General features: G+C 45.4%; 1 protein-coding gene and 1 long non-coding RNA gene across 10 annotated transcripts in view; one reads left to right on the top strand and one right to left on the bottom strand.

Annotated features, from left to right (window-relative positions):
* The window catches only part of ZFHX3 (zinc finger homeobox 3), a 276,330-nt gene extending 255,840 nt beyond the window's left edge, over positions 1-20,490 (top strand). For all 6 annotated transcript variants that reach the window (XM_038007954.2, XM_073015531.1, XM_038007955.2 and 3 more), the window contains 3 exons: positions 3,510-3,612; positions 4,922-10,360; positions 14,575-20,490. In XM_038007954.2, the coding sequence (XP_037863882.2) occupies positions 3,510-3,612; positions 4,922-10,360; positions 14,575-16,241 (7,209 nt within the window). In that variant the 3' untranslated portion in view covers positions 16,242-20,490. The remainder of the gene's footprint in view (positions 1-3,509; positions 3,613-4,921; positions 10,361-14,574) is intronic.
* The window catches only part of LOC103233196 (uncharacterized), a 179,890-nt gene that overhangs the window by 43,513 nt on the left and 114,622 nt on the right, over positions 1-21,755 (bottom strand). The window contains exon 3 of one of the 4 annotated variants that reach the window (XR_005243814.2): positions 16,144-16,242. The exons of the other annotated variants lie outside the window; for them this stretch is intronic. This is a non-coding gene — a long non-coding RNA (uncharacterized lncRNA). Of the gene's footprint in view, positions 1-16,143; positions 16,243-21,755 lie in introns of those variants that run through there. 4 annotated transcript variants of the gene reach the window in all.

Genomic DNA, 21,755 nt, shown 5'->3' on the forward strand with positions numbered 1-21,755 from the left:
ACCTTAGAACTTTTTTTTGTTTGGCTTTTGAGTCCATAGCTGGAAGTATGGACATTGTAGGATTGTGGCCAGAGATAGAGAGAAGAGGAGAAGGGGAGAAGGAAGAGAGAGAAAGCATGTATATTGTTCTGCAGGATAATTGGTGGTAGGACCAGTTATTTGAGGGCCTTTGAAGTCTGGCACACTTGGCATGACCCTGGTTATGCTACAACCAGGTTTTGTCTTCTCATAAACCTACATGTTTCAGTGTTCCTGGCAAAAGGGAAGTGAGTCATTACCTGTGCTCAGCACAACTGGGATTGATTGATTGATTGATTGGAGACAGAATCTCACTCTGTTGCCCAGGCTGGAGTGCAGTGGCGCAATCTCAGCTCACTGCAACCTCTGCCTCTGGGGTTCAAGCAATTCTCTTGTCTCAGCCTCTCAAGTAACTAGGACTACAGGAATGTGCCACCACGCCTGGCTAATTTTTGTATTTATAGTAGAGATGGGGTTTCACCATGTTGGTCAGGCTGGTCTTGAACTCCTGATCTCAAGTGATTCACCCGCCTCAGCCTCCCAAAGTGCTGGGATTACAGGCGTGAGCCACCGCACCTGGCTGACAGCTGGGTTATTACTTTCCCATTTTCAGCTATCCATTAGAGACTATGGCTGGGACAGTCTGAATTCCATGCAGTTTAGTGGCCAGATATGATTGGAAAACAAAGGGGGTGCCAAGGCAAGTGTTGAAGGAAGTCTGCCTTTGGATATATATATCACCTCAGTGAGCAGAAGGACTTCTCAGTGTGCTCTGTTGATAGGATCATGTTTATGGCTCTTCAAGATGAAGCATGAAAGCTTTGAGTAAAAAGCTTTGGAAGCTGGTAGGAGAGGGAAGAGTGGGGCAAAGGCATGGGAACGTTAGTGTCTGACTGACATGGGGCCCTCCAGTAGCCTGTGTAGCAAGGCCGCTTCCATTCTCAACCTCTGTTCAGACACATGTGCAGACAGACCCCACCTGCATTTCCAGATCCTTGGGATTCTCTTTAGGGATCTTCCTGTTTGCCTCCTGGGAATTTCTTGCCCATCAAAATTTCATGTACCAACCCCCACTTTTTTTCAGGGAGAGTTTGGGTACACTATAGATGAGAAGATGCAGGTGGATAAAAGTAGTTACTTAAACACATATGGGGCAAGACTTACAGGTTTGGAGGCCCAGATTAAGATGCAGAGGAGCATGTGAGGTTGATGATTATATTTCGGGGAGAGTTAATTGATGGAAGGTGAAGGCAGACAAAGAACCGCTGCTTACTGCCTTCTTGAATCCCAATCAGGAATTATGATTAAAGTCGCAGCGAGACAACAGAGGGCTGATGAATTGGTGTCTTTTTTTTTTTTTTTCTTTTTTGCCGTCATTCACACTTGATTGACTTCAACCTTTCAAGTGCAAAAGTCTCTCTTTTCCATTATTATTCATAGCCATCTGAGTTTTTCTAATTAAAGTGTATGAAAACAATTACTGATCCGTCGTACTGAGTCTGTTAGAGGGGATGTCTGCCTTACTGTAATGCGTATGAAAAGCCCACAGTTTTCTATAATGATGTGCAGCTGAGGTGTTAGATAATTTTATTCTTTTTTACTCTGTAGGGCTTTTTTTTTATTTCTCATGATTCATTTTTCATAATTCCTAAAGATCCCAGGAAAGGACTGATCCTGCAGCTACAACCGAGAAAGGAGGTGGGGGGGAGTCTTTTTTCCTTTCCCTTTCTCCCCCTCTTACCCCCAACCTCGTGCTCCCCCTCGGCTGAGGACTGTAAATTAATCGGTGACCTTTCACTTCTCGGATTCCCGCTGGACTCCCCAACCACACTGGTCAGAAATGCCTTCTATTAAAAAGAAAATAGATGGAATGAGTTTGGCAATCTGTACTCCATTCCTAACGGTTCATCAACAGCTAGCCTTAACCAGCTGCCGATGAGCTTTGTGTGAGGTGCAGATGTCTGTGGAGGCAAGAATGCTATGTCACACACATTCACCTGCCATGCACCTGCTCTTCGTAAACACAGCATTTCTCAGAATGCTTCTCCATAGTGCCTGTTGCTTACTTTTTGCACCCGCTGGCACCTGGGTTGCTGAAATGATTCTAATACCCCTAGGGGTGATGTGGAGTTATGTTGATGGGGGTGGCTGTCTGGGTTTCCTCTAGTTGTCAAGCCTATTGCTGATGATTCCAGTGGACATTTCAGTAGCTATTTTGAGCAAGGCTGGGATCTTCACAACCATTAAAAATTAATAGTAATGTATTTAAAATATTTAATTTTGAATAAAAATCTAAGTATTCCAATCTTTGCAACAGATAGTGAAGATGTCTGTGCAGTACGGTTGTGTTTGATGGAAAAATAATGTCTCCAACTGGGGCTGGGCACCATGTAGAAAGGTTAGTGGTGACTGTAGTTTCTGGTCCTGTAGCTTCTAGGTCAGTCCATTTCTCTGGCTATCATCAAATGGGAGGCGGTTTCTAATTCATTTGCAGTATCATCGCCACCTACCCTTCCCACCCCATATCAGGCAAAGGAATATTGCTTCTTTTTGAATGAAGAACCTTTAATTTTTCCATTGGATATCGAGGGCTGCTTATCACATTAACATAGGGCAAATGATAACTTGTTTGGACAGGCTTCTGGCCGTATGGCAGGGAGACCTAGAGAAATACCTGAGGCTTTACCCAAAAGTTGCAGCTGTTTGGATCCAGGCAATTTCCAGAATTGCTGTATTGAGAACAAATGACCATGGTCAAGGTGGGGCTTCCCTGTTGCAGAATGCTGTGCAGGCCACCCTCTATGGCTGGGACATTGGTCAGAGGTTCCCTCTGATGTTGCATACCTTGGGCAGAGACTCCAGAAGAAATCGTGGCTTAAGTGAGTCACAAAAAAAGGCTTGTTTGTGCTTGATGTCAGCTTGTAAAGGGTTACAAATGTTTCCTGGAAAATCTGCCAGCATGTCTGCGTGTCCTTAGCCTTCCCTTTGTTCTCTTCTTTTCTTCTTACCCTTTCCTTCACTCTTACTCCCCTCCTCCTCTTGCCTGAATACATTTTGAAAACAGTACTACAATGCTCCCTGCTTCAAGATTACAGTGTACTTTACTAGGTATGATTTAATTAGGGCCCTTATTATGTTTTCAGCAGCTTAAGGTGGGCCTTTCAACTTATCTACCTAATTGGTTGCACAAGAAGTTTCACAGCCCATGACAAAACATTGTCAGTGATCAAAGTCAAAATTCTGCATAAAGGAAAAATATTAATAATAAGATTATTCTTCAAGTGTGCACTGCTAATTATGTCCAGAATGTAACCGTAGAAACACTTTTGACTGATGTGAGCTTTGTCTAATAAACATGAATCTTCAGTGAGCTATGAAAAGTGAGACACCTCTAGCTTTTCTGAAGGCTAATTTTGCTTATTAAATACTTTTTAAACATTTCCTATTTTGTGTTGCTTTCCTCTCCATTTGACTCGCCTTGCTCTTCTCAGGTGACCACCCCTGAGATGGTGATGCCCAGCAGCATGTTCCTCCCAGCAGCTGTTCCAGATCGAGATGGGAATTCCAATTTGGAAGAGGCAGGAAAGCAGCCTGGTCAGTATCATTATAATTGAAACAAGATGGAATGCCAAAATGTTCATGGAGAAAGGCTTTCAGGAATTCTTTACAATACTCTTAAGGTGAATGTAACTGATCAGGAGATGAGGGGCACTGTCAGTAGCTACTTTATACTCTGGTTCTTGGCATGTATTTGTATATTACTCACATGGTTTAAAGTGAGAGAAAATCAGTATGAGAACCAGTGGAAGTCTGGCAGACACACGCGTTCCCTTAAACTATACAATTAGGGAGTGAATAAGCAGAGACTCAGTCAGTAGGCCCCACCGTCGTAAGCCATTAAACACTGTATTTCTGAGGACTTAATTAGTAGGGACTTGTGGGTTGATTTTTAGGTACACTGGATTAGTTGTCTTTCGTTCTGAGTTTTCTGGGATTGGCTTAGGATGAAGCACAGAGGTGCCTTTGGAAAGAACACTGCTGTAGACATGTATGCTGCAATAGTTGGTGCCACATAGTGTTTCCTGGCTAGATGGATGGTTAGACCTCTGTGAGGCTGTCCTACATCTTTCACTTCTAAGGTGGGAAGAGTTCTAAGTTGGGAAGAGTTGGCCACACTACTGCCCCGCCTCCTCTCTTTCTTGTGAGTTTTCCATATCAGACAATGGACAAATGACCTGATAAAGGGTCTCGGTATTTATAGGTGTGATGATCTCGTTGTAGGAAAAAAAAATGTATTTTAAATAATTGAACACTTGAATGTTCATTGCTTATTGAATAGAGATGGCAATCAGAAGTCACATTATAATAAGAAATTAAATGCCTACAAATATGTATCCTCAAATTTCTTATATTACAATGTTCAGCAGTTCTTGTAAATTCCTCACAACTTAGGACAGCATTAATTCACATATTCTACACTTCAGATCTACTGTGCTAAATTCTTATTACATAAAAGATGAACATAAAAGGGAAATCCAGTCTAAGATCAGTAACCTTCAAACCAGTTCTTGAGAAATTGAGGATTCTGAGTCAAGCAATTAAATGCTATTTAAAAGACTGTTAGATCTGTGATATGACATGGGTCTATTATGCATTGAAACTTTTTGTATTTCCTTTTATTCATCTCTGTTCATGTGCACCCTGTTTATAATATGTGCTCTATTGGAGGAACAAAAGAAAGCAGGAGGTGCTCCGCAGAGATTCTGTCATTCAGGTTGGGCACTTCCCTCATCATCAGATTCTGTGTTCATGAGGCCTGACTAGGTAGACTGCTCTGGGTGTCATCCTTGAAACAAAGCCTTCTTTATCTTTGGGTTTAATTTTTTTTTTTTTTTTTAAACAGAAACCTCAGAGGATCTGGGAAAGAACATCTTGCCGTCCGCAAGCACAGAGCAAAGCGGAGATTTGAAACCCTCCCCTGCTGACCCAGGCTCTGTGAGAGAAGACTCAGGCTTCCTCTGCTGGAAGAAGGGGTGCAACCAGGTTTTCAAAACTTCTGCTGCCCTTCAGACGCATTTCAATGAAGTGCATGCCAAGAGGCCTCAGCTGCCGGTGTCAGATCGCCATGTGTACAAGTACCGCTGTAATCAGTGCAGCCTGGCCTTCAAGACCATTGAAAAGTTGCAGCTCCATTCTCAGTACCATGTGATCAGAGCTGCCACCATGTGCTGTCTTTGTCAGCGCAGTTTCCGAACTTTCCAGGCTCTAAAGAAGCACCTCGAGACAAGCCACCTGGAGCTGAGTGAGGCTGACATCCAACAGCTTTATGGTGGCCTTCTGGCCAATGGGGACCTCCTGGCAATGGGAGACCCCACCCTGGCTGAGGACCATACCATAATTGTTGAGGAAGACAAGGAGGAAGAGAGTGACTTGGAAGATAAACAGAGCCCTACAGGCAGTGACTCTGGGTCAGTACAAGAAGACTCGGGCTCAGAGCCAAAGAGAGCTCTGCCTTTCAGAAAAGGTCCCAATTTTACTATGGAAAAATTCCTAGACCCTTCTCGCCCTTACAAGTGTACCGTCTGCAAGGAATCATTCACTCAGAAGAATATCCTGCTAGTACACTACAATTCTGTCTCCCACCTGCATAAGTTAAAGAGAGCCCTTCAAGAATCAGCAACCGGTCAGCCAGAACCCACCAGCAGCCCGGACAACAAACCTTTTAAGTGTAACACTTGTAATGTGGCCTACAGCCAGAGTTCCACTCTGGAGATCCATATGAGGTCTGTGTTACATCAAACCAAGGCCCGGGCAGCCAAGCTGGAGGCTGCAAGTGGCAGCAGCAATGGGACTGGGAATAACAGCAGTATCTCCTTGAGCTCCTCCACATCAAGTCCTGTGAGCACCAGTGGCAGTAACACCTTTACCACCTCCAATCCAAGCAGTGCTGGCATTGCTCCAAGCTCTAACTTACTGAGCCAAGTGCCCACTGAGAGTGTAGGGATGCCACCCCTGGGGAATCCTATCGGTGCCAACATCGCTTCCCCTTCAGAGCCCAAGGAGGCCAATCGGAAGAAACTGGCAGATATGATTGCATCCAGGCAGCAGCAACAACAGCAGCAGCAACAGCAACAACAAGCACAAACACTGGCCCAGGCCCAGGCTCAAGTTCAAGCTCACCTGCAGCAGGAGCTGCAGCAACAGGCTGCCCTGCTCCAGTCTCAGCTGTTTAACCCCACCCTCCTTCCTCACTTCCCCATGACGACTGAGACCCTGCTGCAACTACAGCAGCAGCAGCACCTCCTCTTCCCTTTCTACATCCCCAGTGCTGAGTTCCAGCTTAACCCCGAGGTGACCTTGCCAGTGACCAGCGGGGCACTGACGCTGACTGGGACAGGCCCAGGCCTGCTGGAAGATCTGAAGGCTCAGGTTCAGGTCCCACAGCAGAGCCATCAGCAGATCTTGCCGCAGCAGCAGCAGAACCAACTCTCTATAGCCCAGAGTCACTCTGCCCTCCTTCAGCCAAGCCAGCACCCCGAAAAGAAGAACAAATTGGTCATCAAAGAAAAGGAAAAAGAAAGCCAGAGAGAGCGGGACAGTGCTGAGGCGGGAGAGGGCAACACCGGTCTGAAGGAAACACTGCCAGACGCCTTGAAGGCCAAAGAGAAGAAAGAGCTGGCACCAGGGGGTAGTTCTGAGCCTTCCATGCTCCCTCCACGCATTGCTTCAGATGCCAGAGGGAATGCCACCAAGGCCCTGCTGGAGAACTTTGGCTTTGAGTTGGTCATTCAGTATAATGAGAACAAGCAGAAGGTGCAGAAAAAGAATGGGAAGACTGACCAGGGAGAGAACCTGGAAAAGCTCGAGTGTGACTCCTGCGGCAAGTTGTTTTCCAACATCTTGATTTTAAAGAGTCATCAAGAGCACGTTCACCAGAATTACTTTCCCTTCAAACAGCTTGAGAGGTTTGCCAAACAGTACAGAGACCACTATGATAAACTGTACCCACTGAGGCCTCAGACCCCAGAGCCACCACCACCTCCCCCTCCACCCCCTCCACCCCCACTTCCGGCAGCGCCGCCTCAGCCGGCGTCCACGCCAGCCATCCCCGCATCAGCCCCACCCATCACCTCACCTACGATTGCACCGGCCCAGCCATCAGTGCCGCTCACCCAGCTCTCCATGCCCATGGAGCTGCCCATCTTCTCGCCGCTGATGATGCAGACGATGCCATTGCAGACCTTGCCAGCTCAGCTACCCCCACAGCTGGGACCTGTGGAGCCTCTGCCTGCGGACTTGGCCCAACTGTACCAGCATCAGCTCAATCCAACCCTGCTCCAGCAGCAGAACAAGAGGCCTCGCACCAGGATCACGGATGATCAGCTCCGAGTCTTGCGGCAATATTTTGACATTAACAACTCCCCCAGTGAAGAGCAAATCAAAGAGATGGCAGACAAGTCTGGGTTGCCCCAGAAAGTGATCAAGCACTGGTTCAGGAACACCCTCTTCAAAGAGAGGCAGCGTAACAAGGACTCCCCTTACAACTTCAGTAATCCTCCTATCACCAGCCTGGAGGAGCTCAAGATTGACTCCCGGCCCCCTTCGCCGGAACCTCCGAAGCAGGAGTACTGGGGAAGCAAGAGGTCTTCAAGAACAAGGTTTACAGACTACCAGCTGAGGGTCTTACAGGACTTCTTTGATGCTAATGCTTACCCAAAGGATGATGAATTTGAGCAACTCTCTAATTTACTGAACCTTCCAACCCGAGTCATAGTGGTATGGTTTCAGAATGCCCGACAGAAGGCCAGGAAGAATTATGAGAATCAGGGAGAGGGCAAAGATGGAGAGCGGCGTGAGCTTACAAACGATAGATACATTCGAACAAGCAACTTGAACTACCAGTGCAAAAAATGTAGCCTGGTGTTTCAGCGCATCTTTGATCTCATCAAGCACCAGAAGAAGCTGTGTTACAAGGATGAGGATGAAGAGGGGCAGGACGACAGCCAAAATGAGGATTCCATGGATGCCATGGAAATCCTGACGCCTACCAGCTCATCCTGCAGTACCCCGATGCCCTCACAGGCTTACAGTGCCCCAGCACCATCAGCCAATAATACAGCTACCTCCGCTTTCTTGCAGCTTACAGCAGAGGCTGAGGAACTGGCCACCTTCAATTCAAAAACAGAGGCAGGCGATGAGAAACCAAAGCTGGCGGAAGCTCCCAGTGCACAGCCAAACCAAACCCAAGAAAAGCAAGGACAACCAAAGCCAGAGCTGCAGCAGCAAGAGCAGCCCGAGCAGAAGACCAACACCCCCCAGCAGAAGCTCCCCCAGTTGGCGTCCCTGCCTTCGTTGCCACAGCCTCCTCCGCAAGCGCCCCCTCCACAGTGCCCCTTACCCCAGTCGAGCCCCAGTCCTTCCCAGCTCTCCCACCTGCCCCTCAAGCCCCTCCACACATCAACTCCTCAACAGCTGGCAAACCTACCTCCTCAGCTAATCCCCTACCAGTGTGACCAGTGTAAGTTGGCATTTCCATCATTTGAGCACTGGCAGGAGCATCAGCAGCTCCACTTCCTGAGTGCGCAGAACCAGTTCATCCACCCCCAGTTTTTGGATAGGTCACTGGATATGCCTTTCATGCTCTTTGATCCCAGTAACCCACTCCTGGCCAGCCAGCTGCTCTCTGGGGCCATACCTCAGATTCCAGCAAGCTCGGCCACTTCTCCTTCAACTCCAACCTCCACAATGAACACTCTCAAGAGGAAGCTGGAGGAAAAGGCCAGTGCAAGCCCTGGTGAAAACGACAGTGGGACGGGAGGAGAAGAGCCTCAGAGAGACAAGCGTTTGAGAACAACCATCACACCAGAACAATTAGAAATCCTCTACCAGAAGTATCTACTGGATTCCAATCCGACTCGAAAGATGTTGGATCACATTGCCCACGAGGTGGGCTTGAAGAAACGTGTGGTGCAAGTCTGGTTTCAGAACACCCGAGCTCGGGAAAGGAAAGGACAGTTCCGGGCTGTAGGCCCAGCGCAGGCCCACAGGAGATGCCCTTTTTGCAGAGCGCTCTTCAAAGCCAAGACTGCTCTCGAGGCTCATATCCGGTCCCGTCACTGGCATGAAGCCAAGAGAGCTGGCTACAACCTAACTCTGTCTGCGATGCTCTTAGACTGTGATGGGGGACTCCAGATGAAAGGAGATATTTTTGATGGAACTAGCTTTTCCCACCTACCCCCAAGCAGTAGTGATGGTCAGGGTGTCCCCCTCTCACCTGTGAGTAAAACCATGGAATTGTCACCCAGAACCCTTCTAAGCCCTTCCTCCATTAAGGTAGAAGGGATTGAAGACTTTGAAAGCCCCTCCATGTCCTCAGTTAATCTAAACTTTGACCAAACTAAGCTGGACAATGATGACTGTTCCTCTGTGAACACAGCAATCACAGATACCACAACTGGAGACGAGGGCAATGCAGATAATGACAGTGCAACGGGAATAGCAACTGAAACCAAATCCTCTTCTGCACCCAACGAAGGGTTGACCAAAGCGGCCATGATGGCAATGTCCGAGTATGAAGATCGGTTGTCATCTGGTCTGGTCAGCCCAGCCCCAAGCTTTTATAGCAAGGAATATGACAATGAAGGTACAGTGGACTACAGTGAAACCTCAAGCCTTGCAGACCCCTGCTCCCCGAGTCCTGGCGCGAGTGGATCTGCAGGCAAATCTGGTGACAGCGGGGATCGGCCTGGGCAGAAACGTTTTCGCACTCAGATGACCAATCTGCAGCTGAAGGTCCTCAAGTCATGCTTTAATGACTACAGGACACCCACTATGCTAGAATGTGAGGTCCTGGGCAATGACATTGGACTGCCAAAGAGAGTTGTTCAGGTCTGGTTCCAGAATGCCCGGGCAAAAGAAAAGAAGTCCAAGTTAAGCATGGCCAAGCATTTTGGTATAAACCAAACGAGTTACGAGGGACCCAAAACAGAGTGCACTTTGTGTGGCATCAAGTACAGCGCTCGGCTGTCTGTACGTGACCATATCTTTTCCCAACAGCATATCTCCAAAGTTAAAGACACCATTGGAAGCCAGTTGGACAAGGAGAAAGAATACTTTGACCCAGCCACCGTACGTCAGTTGATGGCTCAACAAGAGCTGGACCGGATTAAAAAGGCCAATGAGGTCCTTGGACTGGCAGCTCAGCAGCAAGGGATGTTTGACAACACCCCTCTTCAGGCCCTTAACCTTCCTACAGCGTATCCAGCGCTCCAGGGCATTCCTCCCGTGTTGCTCCCGGGCCTCAACAGCCCCTCCTTGCCAGGCTTTACTCCATCCAACACAGGTGGGTTCTGCTCTAGCAGATTGTTTCAGGGCTAAATAGCTGCCCAGTCAGCATTCTGTTCTGTGGATACCACCCAAACCCTCTAAATGCGGGGCAGATGGGAAGTTTCCCTTTCTAGTTCTTTAAAAGCAACAAGACTTCAGTTCATTCCTGTTGAGTCTCTCAAGTGCTGGTGTGTCAGGGATGGGATCTCCTGGTTGGAACAGTCTCCTTAGAAACCACTCTTATCCCCTATAATAGGGAAAAACTTGAGGGTCCTGGTATACTAATTTCTGGAATATTTCAAGAAACAAGTTTCCATCATAGATCCTTTCATTCAGTCCTTGTGAAGATGCTGATCCTGTCGAGATATTTGTTGTAAATATAAGACACCTGAGTTAGTCCTAGCTAATTCTGGATTATGCACTAAGAAAACTGGTCCAAGAGCATTTAAATCAACTCTTTGCTTTCAACCTAGGGTCCCTGCCTTCTTGAGAGAGCTACAGTGGCAAAAGAACTGCTATTAGGGCCAGGCGCAGTGGTTCATGCCTATAATCCCAGCACTTTGGGAGGCTTAGGCGGGTAGATCACGAGGTCAGGAGATCGAGACCAGCCTGGCCAACATGGTGAGACCTCCGTCTCTACTAAAAATACAAAAATTAGCTGAGTGTGGTGGTATGCACCTGTAGTCCCAGCTACTCGGGAGGCTGGGGCAGGAGAATCACTTGAACCCTGGAGGCAGAGGTTGCAGTGGGCCGAGATTGTGCTACTGCACTCCAGCCTGGCAACAGAGCAAGACTCTGTCTCAAAAAAGAAACAAACAAGAAAAGAACTGCTATCAGAAAGAAGCTCTTATGTGGTAGATCATTAATGTTGGGGTTCTCTTCTAGCCAGAACAATAGTGGCTGTTTCTAACAAGATGACTGTTATACTGGAATGCACTGACCAGGAATCTTGTATTGGGCAACGTGGTTCTGCTAAAATACTGATGCATGTTTCAGAGGTCCTCAGTCACCTCTTTTTTTTCCTTTTGCCCATTTCCCTTTCCTTGCTCCTGATCATTGAGAATCATAAATACTTGGTTGGTGCTCTTATAGTCTCAATAGGGAGTTTTGCAGTTCTTCGTACATACCTCTCATTTTCCCTTCTCTGTCCTCACATCTCTGGATCCAGCCATCTTTGCTAAATTGGACCTTCACCTCCAGGGTCCTGTTAGGCTTAGACACTTTCCCCCACAATGGCCTGAATTGATTAGTTCCCGTTTACCAAAGGAGAACTCCTCCTAATGCTACCTTGCCTTCAAAATGTGTCCCTGTTCCCAGGGGTTAAAGCAGCTGTAATGCTTCCCACAGCAGTCTTAGTTTCTGGTTGAATTAGTTCCACATTTTACACTGTGGGTGGTGTTTTACCAAACATGAGGCTACTGCATTCCTGGTCCCTATTTCTTACTCAGAGAATAAGAAAAGAAAGCATTAAGACATAGAAGTTGTTGCTTATATGTGTTGACAAGTCATGTCACAGAAAGCCAGCTAGACATAAGCCAGGGAACAAACTATGGAAAACAGCACATCACTTAATTACCCCTGCAGCCCAAAACCCTGGCAGAGGGGCTTGGGAAGACTTAACACATCACAGTAATGTGAAAAAAGGAGAATCAGAATGTATGATTTATTCCGCTTGTTTTACAGATTGAGAAATCTGAGGCCTAGAGAGGTCGAGACCATTCAACAAGCTAGGGTAGGAGCTAGAGCTCCCACCTAGGCCTCTGGGCTCCCAGTGCTATGTGCTTCTTCCACAACAACCAATATGAGCCAGTGAGTCAACAGGTATATGTTTAGTGCTACTCAGGTTCTGACCACTTAGAGTGGACTCAAGATAGAAAGATAAGCTGCAGACATGCCCCAGTTATCATCACCTGACCGTAACACAGCTCTCAAGGAACACTGGATCTGGAATGGAGGGGAAGGAACGAATTTGTGTTTATTAAACATCTATTATATGTCAGGCCCAATGCTAAGCTTTTTCTATCAATATGGTCTTTCATTTAATTCTTATAACCATCTATTGTGGAAAGCTGAGGTTCCAAGTGTTCAACTGACAGTCCCAGGGTCACACATCTGATGTGTGTTACCATATCGCACAGGGTCAGTGTGACTCCAGAGCTGTAGGAGTAAGTCTTGGGGGGATGAAGTATCCTGCCAGATTCTGATCTTACAGATCAGAAAAAGGATGTCACAGAGTTGTGAGTGTGTTGAGCTACTGTGTCTAGCATGACTAGTGCAAGGCTTGGTAAATAGTAGAGATTTGTAAACATTTCTTAAAATTTGAACCTGTTATATAGACCATCAGTTGAAGACACACAGTTTAAGGCTTTTTGACAGAATCTCCTAAAAGCCTGGAGCCAAAGGGATGGAGAAATCTCTAGATACTCCTTCCTTGCCCCACTGATCTTTTGGCCCCGGCCCCAAACCTAAAACTTAGCGCAGGATCATTGCCTAGTGGAGACAGAGCCATGTGCCAAGTTTAGAACTCAGAGTCTACTCTCTCTCTGTCTTGTTGTTACCAATTTAACCAATTCTTTACTAAGCTTTTCTGAGTAGAGTCACACATATCTTCCCTGGTGTCTTATGTGCACTGAGGACACTGGATGGTGAGATGCTGAAGGAACCTTCTTCCTTAGCTATCCAGAATTAACAGATGTTTGGGATTGGCAATTTGAAGCAATCTTTTTCTTTCCATCTGAAATATGAGGGTTTTGATGTACCACGATAGCCAGAAATCAGCAGTCTTCCCCCAGGTCTGGGCTTCAGAGTGCTTTTTCTTGCTTTTTTTCCCTCAGTGTCATGTTATGGAAGTCCTTCCCCAGCTTTCTAGCAGAAGGTGATCCAGATGAAATAAGATTGTTCTGATTTTGCATTTTGGTATCCTCTGAAGAGATGTACATACCATCTGGTTTCTTGGATATGGTGAATATAGAGGTGTTCTGAGAGTTGTTGCCTGTGGGATCCTCCTGTCTCTCTGTTTCCTCAGCTTTTCATCATCCAGCACACTCTGCACGCCACCCCCATGCTGTCCTTCCCTACTATCTTGCTAGTTTCAACACACCTGAAGCTTGGAGTAGCATCCACAGCAACAACCTCTTGCATTACCTTGGAACTGATGACTCAAACCAGGAGATAGTTATGGGTCAGAGAAGGTATCAGGCTCTCAGGTCGGTGAAGGCATTGCAGGAAGTGGTGGTAGATTAGGGGTGAGTATGATCAAGGATGGGGCTCTAGTCCATGAGGGCCTGGTGACACGGTCAGAGACCTTTGCTATCCATAGGCAGTGGTGGTTGGGGTAGGTGGTGATGTCTTGGGAATTGGTGTTAGTACCTTGGGCTGTTCCATTTTCTGACATGGCTTTTCTCCTTTTCCTGTGGTTGTTTCTTAACTGTCTGCAGTCCCACTGGCCCTCCTGTGTTATCATTCAAATGGGCAGGAAGAGAAGGTGGTCATTTCTCCACCGGATTCCAGAATCCTATTCCTAGGTGGTTATACTGTTCAGTAGACTTGTTGAAGCAGATCAGCTGGGCCAAGGCACGGAAGCAATTTTCCCTGAATGGATTGTTCTTATTTCTTCCCAGGCCCTTCCTCCACACTTTCCCATTCATCATCTTCTCTCTACCCTCCCAAAGCATCCAGTCAACTGCAGCAACAGAGGTCCGAGAGGAGGAACACATGTAGAGCCCGTTTTGTTTGTTCATGTGGCCGTGCTAGCTTTCTTGCTTTTGTTCTCTTCTCTCTTCTGTTGTCACTCTCCTCCAGATAACTTCTCTGGGGACCTCGTGGCCATACTATTTCTGTGATGAAGGCCTTTGGTGCAAATGGGCCCCAGCTAGAAACAGCTAGCTCTGGGGCCTCTAGACTAATTGCAGTTGGGCAGAGTGAATGGTAGCTGGGAGTGCTTGGCAAAGAAAATGTCAACTAGCAGGTGTGGCACATTGGGCAGGAAGGTGTTGGAAGTTGTTTGGCTGAAAGAGGAAGCATGGGAGCTGACCCAGGACTGAGTCCTCATTAGAATAAGGTTGTCCAGCCCTGAGCCTGGTGGGATACTTCTGTTGAAAACGTTGGTTTTGAGAGGATCCTTCAAGCCTTGACATCTCAGACTGTGCCAGTGACACTGGTAAAATGTCGTGAGCTTCAGCCCTACCCCTGCCCAGACTGACCGGTGATTTCTGTCTCCATTCCTTTCAGCTTTAACGTCTCCTAAGCCGAACTTGATGGGTCTGCCCAGCACAACTGTTCCTTCCCCTGGTCTCCCCACATCTGGATTACCAAATAAACCGTCCTCAGCATCGCTGAGCTCCCCAACCCCAGCACAAGCCACCATGGCGATGGCCCCTCAGCAACCTCCTCAGCAGCAGCAGCCACAGGTGCAGCAGCCTCCCCCGCCGCCAGCAGCCCAGCCGCCACCCACACCGCAGCTCCCACCACAACAGCAGCAGCAACGCAAGGACAAAGACAGTGAGAAAATAAAGGAGAAGGAAAAGGCACACAAAGGGAAAGGGGAACCCCTGCCTGTCCCCAAGAAGGAGAAAGGAGAAGCCCCCACGGCAGCTGCAGCCACGATCTCAGCCCCGCTGCCCACCATGGAGTATGCGGTGGACCCTGCACAGCTGCAGGCCCTGCAGGCAGCCTTGACTTCGGACCCCACAGCATTGCTCACGAGCCAGTTCCTTCCTTACTTTGTACCAGGCTTTTCTCCTTATTATGCTCCCCAGATCCCTGGCGCCCTGCAGAGCGGGTACCTGCAGCCTATGTATGGCATGGAAGGCCTGTTCCCCTACAGCCCTGCACTGTCGCAGGCCCTGATGGGGCTGTCCCCGGGCTCCCTACTGCAGCAGTACCAGCAATACCAGCAGAGTCTGCAGGAGGCAATTCAACAGCAGCAGCAGCGGCAACTACAGCAGCAGCAGCAGCAAAAAGTGCAGCAGCCCAAAGCAAGCCAAACCCCAGTCCCCTCGGGGGCTGCTTCCCCAGACAAAGACCCTGCCAAAGAATCCCCCAAACCAGAAGAACAGAAAAACGCCCCCCGTGAGGTGTCCCCCCTCCTGCCGAAACCCCCTGAAGAGCCAGAAGCAGAAAGCAAAAGTGCGGACTCCCTCTACGACCCCTTCATTGTTCCAAAGGTGCAGTACAAGTTGGTCTGCCGCAAGTGCCAGGCGGGCTTCGGCGACGAGGAGGCGGCGAGGAGCCACCTGAAGTCCCTCTGCTTCTTCGGCCAGTCTGTGGTGAACCTGCAAGAGATGGTGCTTCACGTCCCCACCGGCGGCGGCGGCAGTGGCGGCGGTGGTGGTGGTGGTGGCGGCGGCGGTGGCGGCGGCGGCGGCTCATACCACTGCCTGGCGTGCGAGAGCGCGCTCTGTGGGGAGGAAGCTCTGAGTCAACATCTCGAGTCGGCCTTGCACAAACACAGAACAATCACGAGAGCAGCAAGAAACGCCAAAGAGCACCCTAGTTTATTACCTCACTCTGCCTGCTTCCCCGATCCTAGCACCGCATCTACCTCGCAGTCTGCCGCTCACTCAAACGACAGCCCCCCTCCCCCGTCGGCCGCCACCCCCTCCTCCGCTTCCCCCCACGCCTCCAGGAAGTCTTGGCCGCAAGTGGTCTCCCGGGCTTCGGCAGCGAAGCCCCCTTCTTTTCCTCCTCTCTCCTCATCTTCAACGGTTACCTCAAGTTCATGCAGCACCTCAGGGGTTCAGCCCTCGATGCCAACAGACGACTATTCGGAGGAGTCTGACACGGATCTCAGCCAAAAGTCCGACGGACCGGCGAGCCCGGTGGAGGGTCCCAAAGACCCCAGCTGCCCCAAGGACAGTGGTCTGACCAGTGTAGGAACGGACACCTTCAGATTGTAAGCTTTGAAGATGAACAATACAAACAAATGAATTTAAATACAAAAATTAATAACAAACCAATTTCAGAAATAGACTAACTGCAATTCCAAAGCTTCTAACCAAAAAAAAAAAAAAAAAAAAAAAAAAAAAAAAGGAAAAAAAAGAAAAAGCGTGGGTTGTTTTCCCATATACCTATCTATGCCGGTGATTTTACATTCTTGTCTTTTTTTTCTTTTAATATTTAAAAAAAAAAAAAAAAAAAAAAAAAAGCCCTAACCTGTTACATTGTGTCCTTTTGAAGGTACTATTGGTCTGGGAAACAGAAGTCCGCAGGGCCTCCCTAATGTCTTTGGAGCTTAAACCCCTTGTATATTTGCCCCTTTTCAATAAACGCCCCACGCTGATAGCACAGAGGAGCCCGGCATGCACTGTATGGGAAAGCAGTCCACCTTGTTACAGTTTTAAATTTCTTGCTATCTTAGCATTCAGATACCAATGGCTTGCTAAAAGAAAAAAAGAAATGTAATGTCTTTTTATTCTCAGGTCAATCGCTCACACTTTGTTCTGTTTTCAGAATCATTTTTTATATATTATTATTTTTTTCAGTTTTTTTTTTTTTTTTGGTTCCAGAAAAGATTTTTTGTTTTGTTAATTTAAAAATGGGCAGAAAGTATTCAAGAAAAACAATGTGAACTGCTTTAGCTTTCTGGGGATTTTTAAGGATAGCTTTTCTGCTGAAGCCAATTTCAAGGGGAAAAGTTAAGCACTCCCACTTTCAGAAAAAAAAAAAAATAACCCACACACACAAAGAGTGTTGAGGACTTGTAGCTTAAAAAAAATAAGTTTTAAAAACTGACTTTCTGTATTTATGATAGATAATGACCATTTTTGGTGTTGAGTAGATTGTTGCATTGGAAATGAACTGAAGCAGTATGGTAGATTTAAAAGGAAAAAAAAAAAAAACCTTTTGTGTACATTTAGCTTTTTGTATGGTCCAGCTGACAGCTCCTCATTTGATGTTGTCTTGTTCATTCCTAGCAGATAGATTGCAATCCGTTGATTCGCCTAAGCTTTTCTCCCGCTTTGTCCCTTAATTCCACTTTCTCTTTCCTTCTCCCACCTCCCATCCTATAATCTCCCACTTAAGGTAGCTGCCTTCATTTCTTAGAGGGAGCTGCAGAATTATTTTATAAAACTAAAGAAAGAATTTCAAGGGATTCTAGGGGTCATTAGGATCCTCACAGATTATTTTTGGTTGGGGAGTTGAAACATTTTAAAGGCATATAATTCTAGTTACCTGTGTCTGTTAGCCTTGTGCATTTATTTTTTTATTTATCCTTCTTTTGGCCTTTTCTTTGTACCCCTTTCTTTTCCTCCTTGTTTGGTAGATGCTTCAAATATTCTTTTCCTTTACTAAAGGATTTGTTTCCATTTGTGTAATTGGCTGTGTACTTTTATTTTCTAAAAAAGTTTTTGGTTAGGGATTTGGTTTTTGGTTTTGTGTTTGTTTTTTCTTTCTTCTCTCAGAAAAAAAAAATTTCATGCTTTAAATAAAATCCAAAGACACACCCTTTCACTGCTGATGCAGAAAAAAGGGAAAGGGTTCTTGTTACTTGAGAATTTGTTTCTGATTTAAACAAACAAGACTTACTTTAATAAAAGAAAGAGAAAAACAAAAGATTCCCAGGTTGTTATGTGCTTCTTCTGCAAGCAGAGAGGCAACTGTTAATGACAATTCCATATACCAAAAGACACATTTTTTACTTCAAAGTTTTGTCCTTGTGTTAGGCAGTCTGAGCGGCGAGTGATCCGGAGCGCAGCCAACAAAGCAGCAGATAGCAATGTACAGAAAGCAAAAAAGGAACCGTATGTGAGGCACTTGTTTATGTTAATATCCATATTCCTGTAACACACACCCTTTCTCATGTAAAAAATAAAATAAACGGTCTGAACTTTGAAAACTTTGTGCTGCTAAAACATAGATTTTGGAGACAAATAGATGCTTTGCTGTTTCACTTTCATAGCTAAACATCAACAGAAACCATCTCCCCTTGCCCCCAAAGTGTGAAAACCTTCTCCCCTTCGTTTTCTTCCTTATGTTTCAAAAGGGAACTTTGAAGACTGTGAATGCAGGTTCCATTGGTCACCTTTCGGGCTTCTTTCCCCAGTGCTGAAGCCACTCATCGACTTTGCAAAAGACTGGAGCATTCCAAGATCTGAAAATGGATTTTTTTCTTTTTTTCTTTTTTAGCCGGGACTATTTTATTTTTATGAATTTTAGTTTAATGAAATAGTAGATCCTGAAATGTTGTACATATTTCTAACTAGGCTGATGCACAGTGCAAATTCCTTTTTTAACTTTTTTTTTAAGTAGAAATACTAAAGAATACCATCTAACTATTCATACCAGTATCCAGTTGTAGCATAAGGTGTCAAAAGCAAGTACGCAAAACATTTACTGTTTTAACAAGCTATTTCCTTTTAACAAGAAATCTTGTATTTCTCCCTGTGTTTGAGATGAACATTTTTAAATTTTAAAGTTGTACAGTTTTTTGTTTTCCATTATTTTATCTTGTTTGTAACTCTATGAAATATATATATATTTTTTGCCATTTAACTGTTGTATGTTACTCTGTGTCTGTACCATATAGAAAAAAAATTGTTTTTGTTTTTGGTTCTCTATGTGATATCAGTTAACAATTTAACACTAGCTTTACCTGTCAAATTCTGCTAGGTCTTCTCTGAAAACGTTGTTTTTAAAAATGATACTGCTTGGTAATAGTGCAATTTCTATCCCTTTCCCTCCCCCGTCAACTTTAAGTTCTTTTCTTTATAATTTTGCTGCCCCCTCCCTGATGGTTTGGGTTTTGGTTTTTTTGGAGCTACTATGCCATCCTCCCTCTGTGAGGCAGAGTGACTGTCAGTGTTTTGTTACGCCATGCCTTGAGCTGTGGGTGTGTCTGGCGACAATAAGGTGGTTGAATAGATTGGCTGAGTACGCTTCCACCCACCTAGTGGTATCAGAGGGGTTATGTGATTGTTTCAACCTGGAGTGGGTTGCACCCTTAATGCTTTCCTCTACAACTAAACCGCCCACATATATGTTCATTGAAAAAAGAAAGAATAATTCTCAGCACTAACCCAGAAGTAGCAAAGCAGTCAGTGATGGTGAACATTAGAGGTCAAACATGAGTTAGATGTTTGTGGGCTGACAGCCACCGTGGCTATGACCAGTACTATTTACAAAGCATGAATTCACTACAATGCTCAACTGTTTAGCTTGATCTCACTTGGGGAATTTATTCCTGTCTGCTGCATTGTAGGTAGCTGGGTAGGATATATTTCCACTTGCTTTTTAAATTAGTTCTTCACCTCCATTGACACTTCGTTTTTTGGTTTTCTCCCTATAGTATGGGTTGGTGCTAGACACCAGTCTGTCATAGCACCATACTGACTCAACGGAATGGGAGTTATTTTATCCATCTTTCCTCCATCCTTCCAAAAACCACACATCTACATGAGGAAAAGTTTAATACATCTAGGAATTTTTTTTTAATTAAAAGCTATTTAAAGAGATGAATGTGGCCAAAGTTTTACACAATTGAAAATAAAGTAAAACAGATGGCATGTGTTTAAACCTGAGTTTATCAGGCATGGCAGGAAGTTGCAGGAGAGAGAGGCAGTGACCCAAGCCAGTGCACTTGATGTTCATGGACATATATTTTTTTTAAATAATAAATTAAAACATTTTAAATAGAAGCATAAATTGAGTTGGTGGTTTGTTGGCGCTGAGATACTGCCCACTGTGAAACAAAGCTTTGACTAGTTTTTTGTTTGTTTGTTTACTTTCTTCAGGGGGGAGGGGGGCAAGTTTGGGTAGGAAAGAAAGCATAAATGAACGTGACCCTGAGGTGAAGAGGTATATGAACAGCCTTTGCAATGTACAAAAAGAAAAAAAAAAAAAAAAAAAAACAAAAAAAAAATAGAGCAAGTGAAACCAAAAATGATGTTCTTGGTGTTTTTCTATAATGTAGTCTTGTTAGCTTTTTTGTTACTGTAACAATGCTGATCTCGAACTGTACCAAAATACATGGAGACTAACAAACAGAACCACATGGAACTTTCAAACTGAAAAAAAAAATTTGTCACGAAAACTTTGTTGTCATAGTTAAGTTGATTGTAGATGGTAATTGAATATACTCCTTTGAAAATATTTCATCAAGTATGTTTCCTGCTCATTGTGATACATTAAAAAAAAATATGAGCAAAAGTTCCTGTCTCTGTTACCAGATTTGTGCACATGCATGTGTGTGTGCAGGAAAGAGAGGTTGATGGCTGGCAAAGTATAAATGTGAATACCTTGAGGTTGTGTGTGCAGGGAGTACTTATCCCAAGGTACCAAAGGATGTACACAAGCTCTTTAGTGTTTCTAAAGATGGTTGTATTTCCCATCTCCTGGGGCTCATGAATGTCAGAAATTTGGGCCATGACGCTGTCTGTGTTACTTCATTGGGAGGGGTAAGCCTGATAACTTGAATGATATTTGGCCCCAGAGTGCCCTAATAGCAACTAGATTTTTAATTCAAATATTTATATGAAAATTTTTTACGCTTGACACAATAGCAGGCAAAAAAAGTTTTACTGATAGCCAGGAGAAAGGTAGGTTCAACTTTTTTGAAATGGGAATTGGATCTAGTGTTTATGACAGAAGGATATGAACGGTAAGTTGAACTAAGTGGATGACCGACTACATTTACCTGTCCTAGCAAAGGACTTTTCCAAACCTCTGTTAGAGCAGAATCTCTCTTGAGAGGTCCAGTCTGCATAACAGCAGTATCAGTAATGTCTGCATACAAGAGATGATTCAGTCCTCTTACCAAAAACCCTCCCCTACCACAGCAAATGCTTGAACTTCATTAATAAGGAGTGCCTTTAAGATCAGGCCTGAAGGCCTTCCATTCATCTCTAATTTATAGCCACAGCTAATAAATGATTTACAAAACTTTAGCGGGTGGGCCTGGATGACATTAAAGACTGGCTATGTCACTGTAAGGTCTACAGCATCTGCCCTCTGTCAAAAGAAGTATTTTCTTCCCCAGGAGTTGAGCTACAAAATCCTCTTCTATTGGCTCAGACAGCCATTTTTCTTAGTTTCTGCAGCAGGCATTCAAAAAGTAGTGACCCTATTAACTCAAAATTTCAAAGAATTCTACAACTGACACAGGTATTACTAGTGCTCAGGGAGCAAAGGTGGTTCCCTGGCCAGCGCTGGAACCTCTACGCCAAATAGGTAGTGTCACTGTCCCTAATGAAATCCAATCTCTCCCCAAGCGTTGTACCTTTCTTTTCGGTGTTCCTGCAGAAGTGGATGGCTTCGATCTCGGTATGTTTTCTTGGCACCCAGTTAATGTTTCTGATCTCTCTTCCACCCTTTGAAAAGGTACAGTAGGATAAAACTTGTTCAGACCCAAAGCCACGTCTGCCTTTCTAAACTATAATTATTTTAGGATCTGGCAGGATTGCATTGAAACATTT

The sequence above is a fragment of the Chlorocebus sabaeus genome, chromosome 5, assembly GCF_047675955.1.
Source record: "Chlorocebus sabaeus isolate Y175 chromosome 5, mChlSab1.0.hap1, whole genome shotgun sequence".
Classification (NCBI taxonomy): domain Eukaryota; kingdom Metazoa; phylum Chordata; class Mammalia; order Primates; family Cercopithecidae; genus Chlorocebus; species Chlorocebus sabaeus.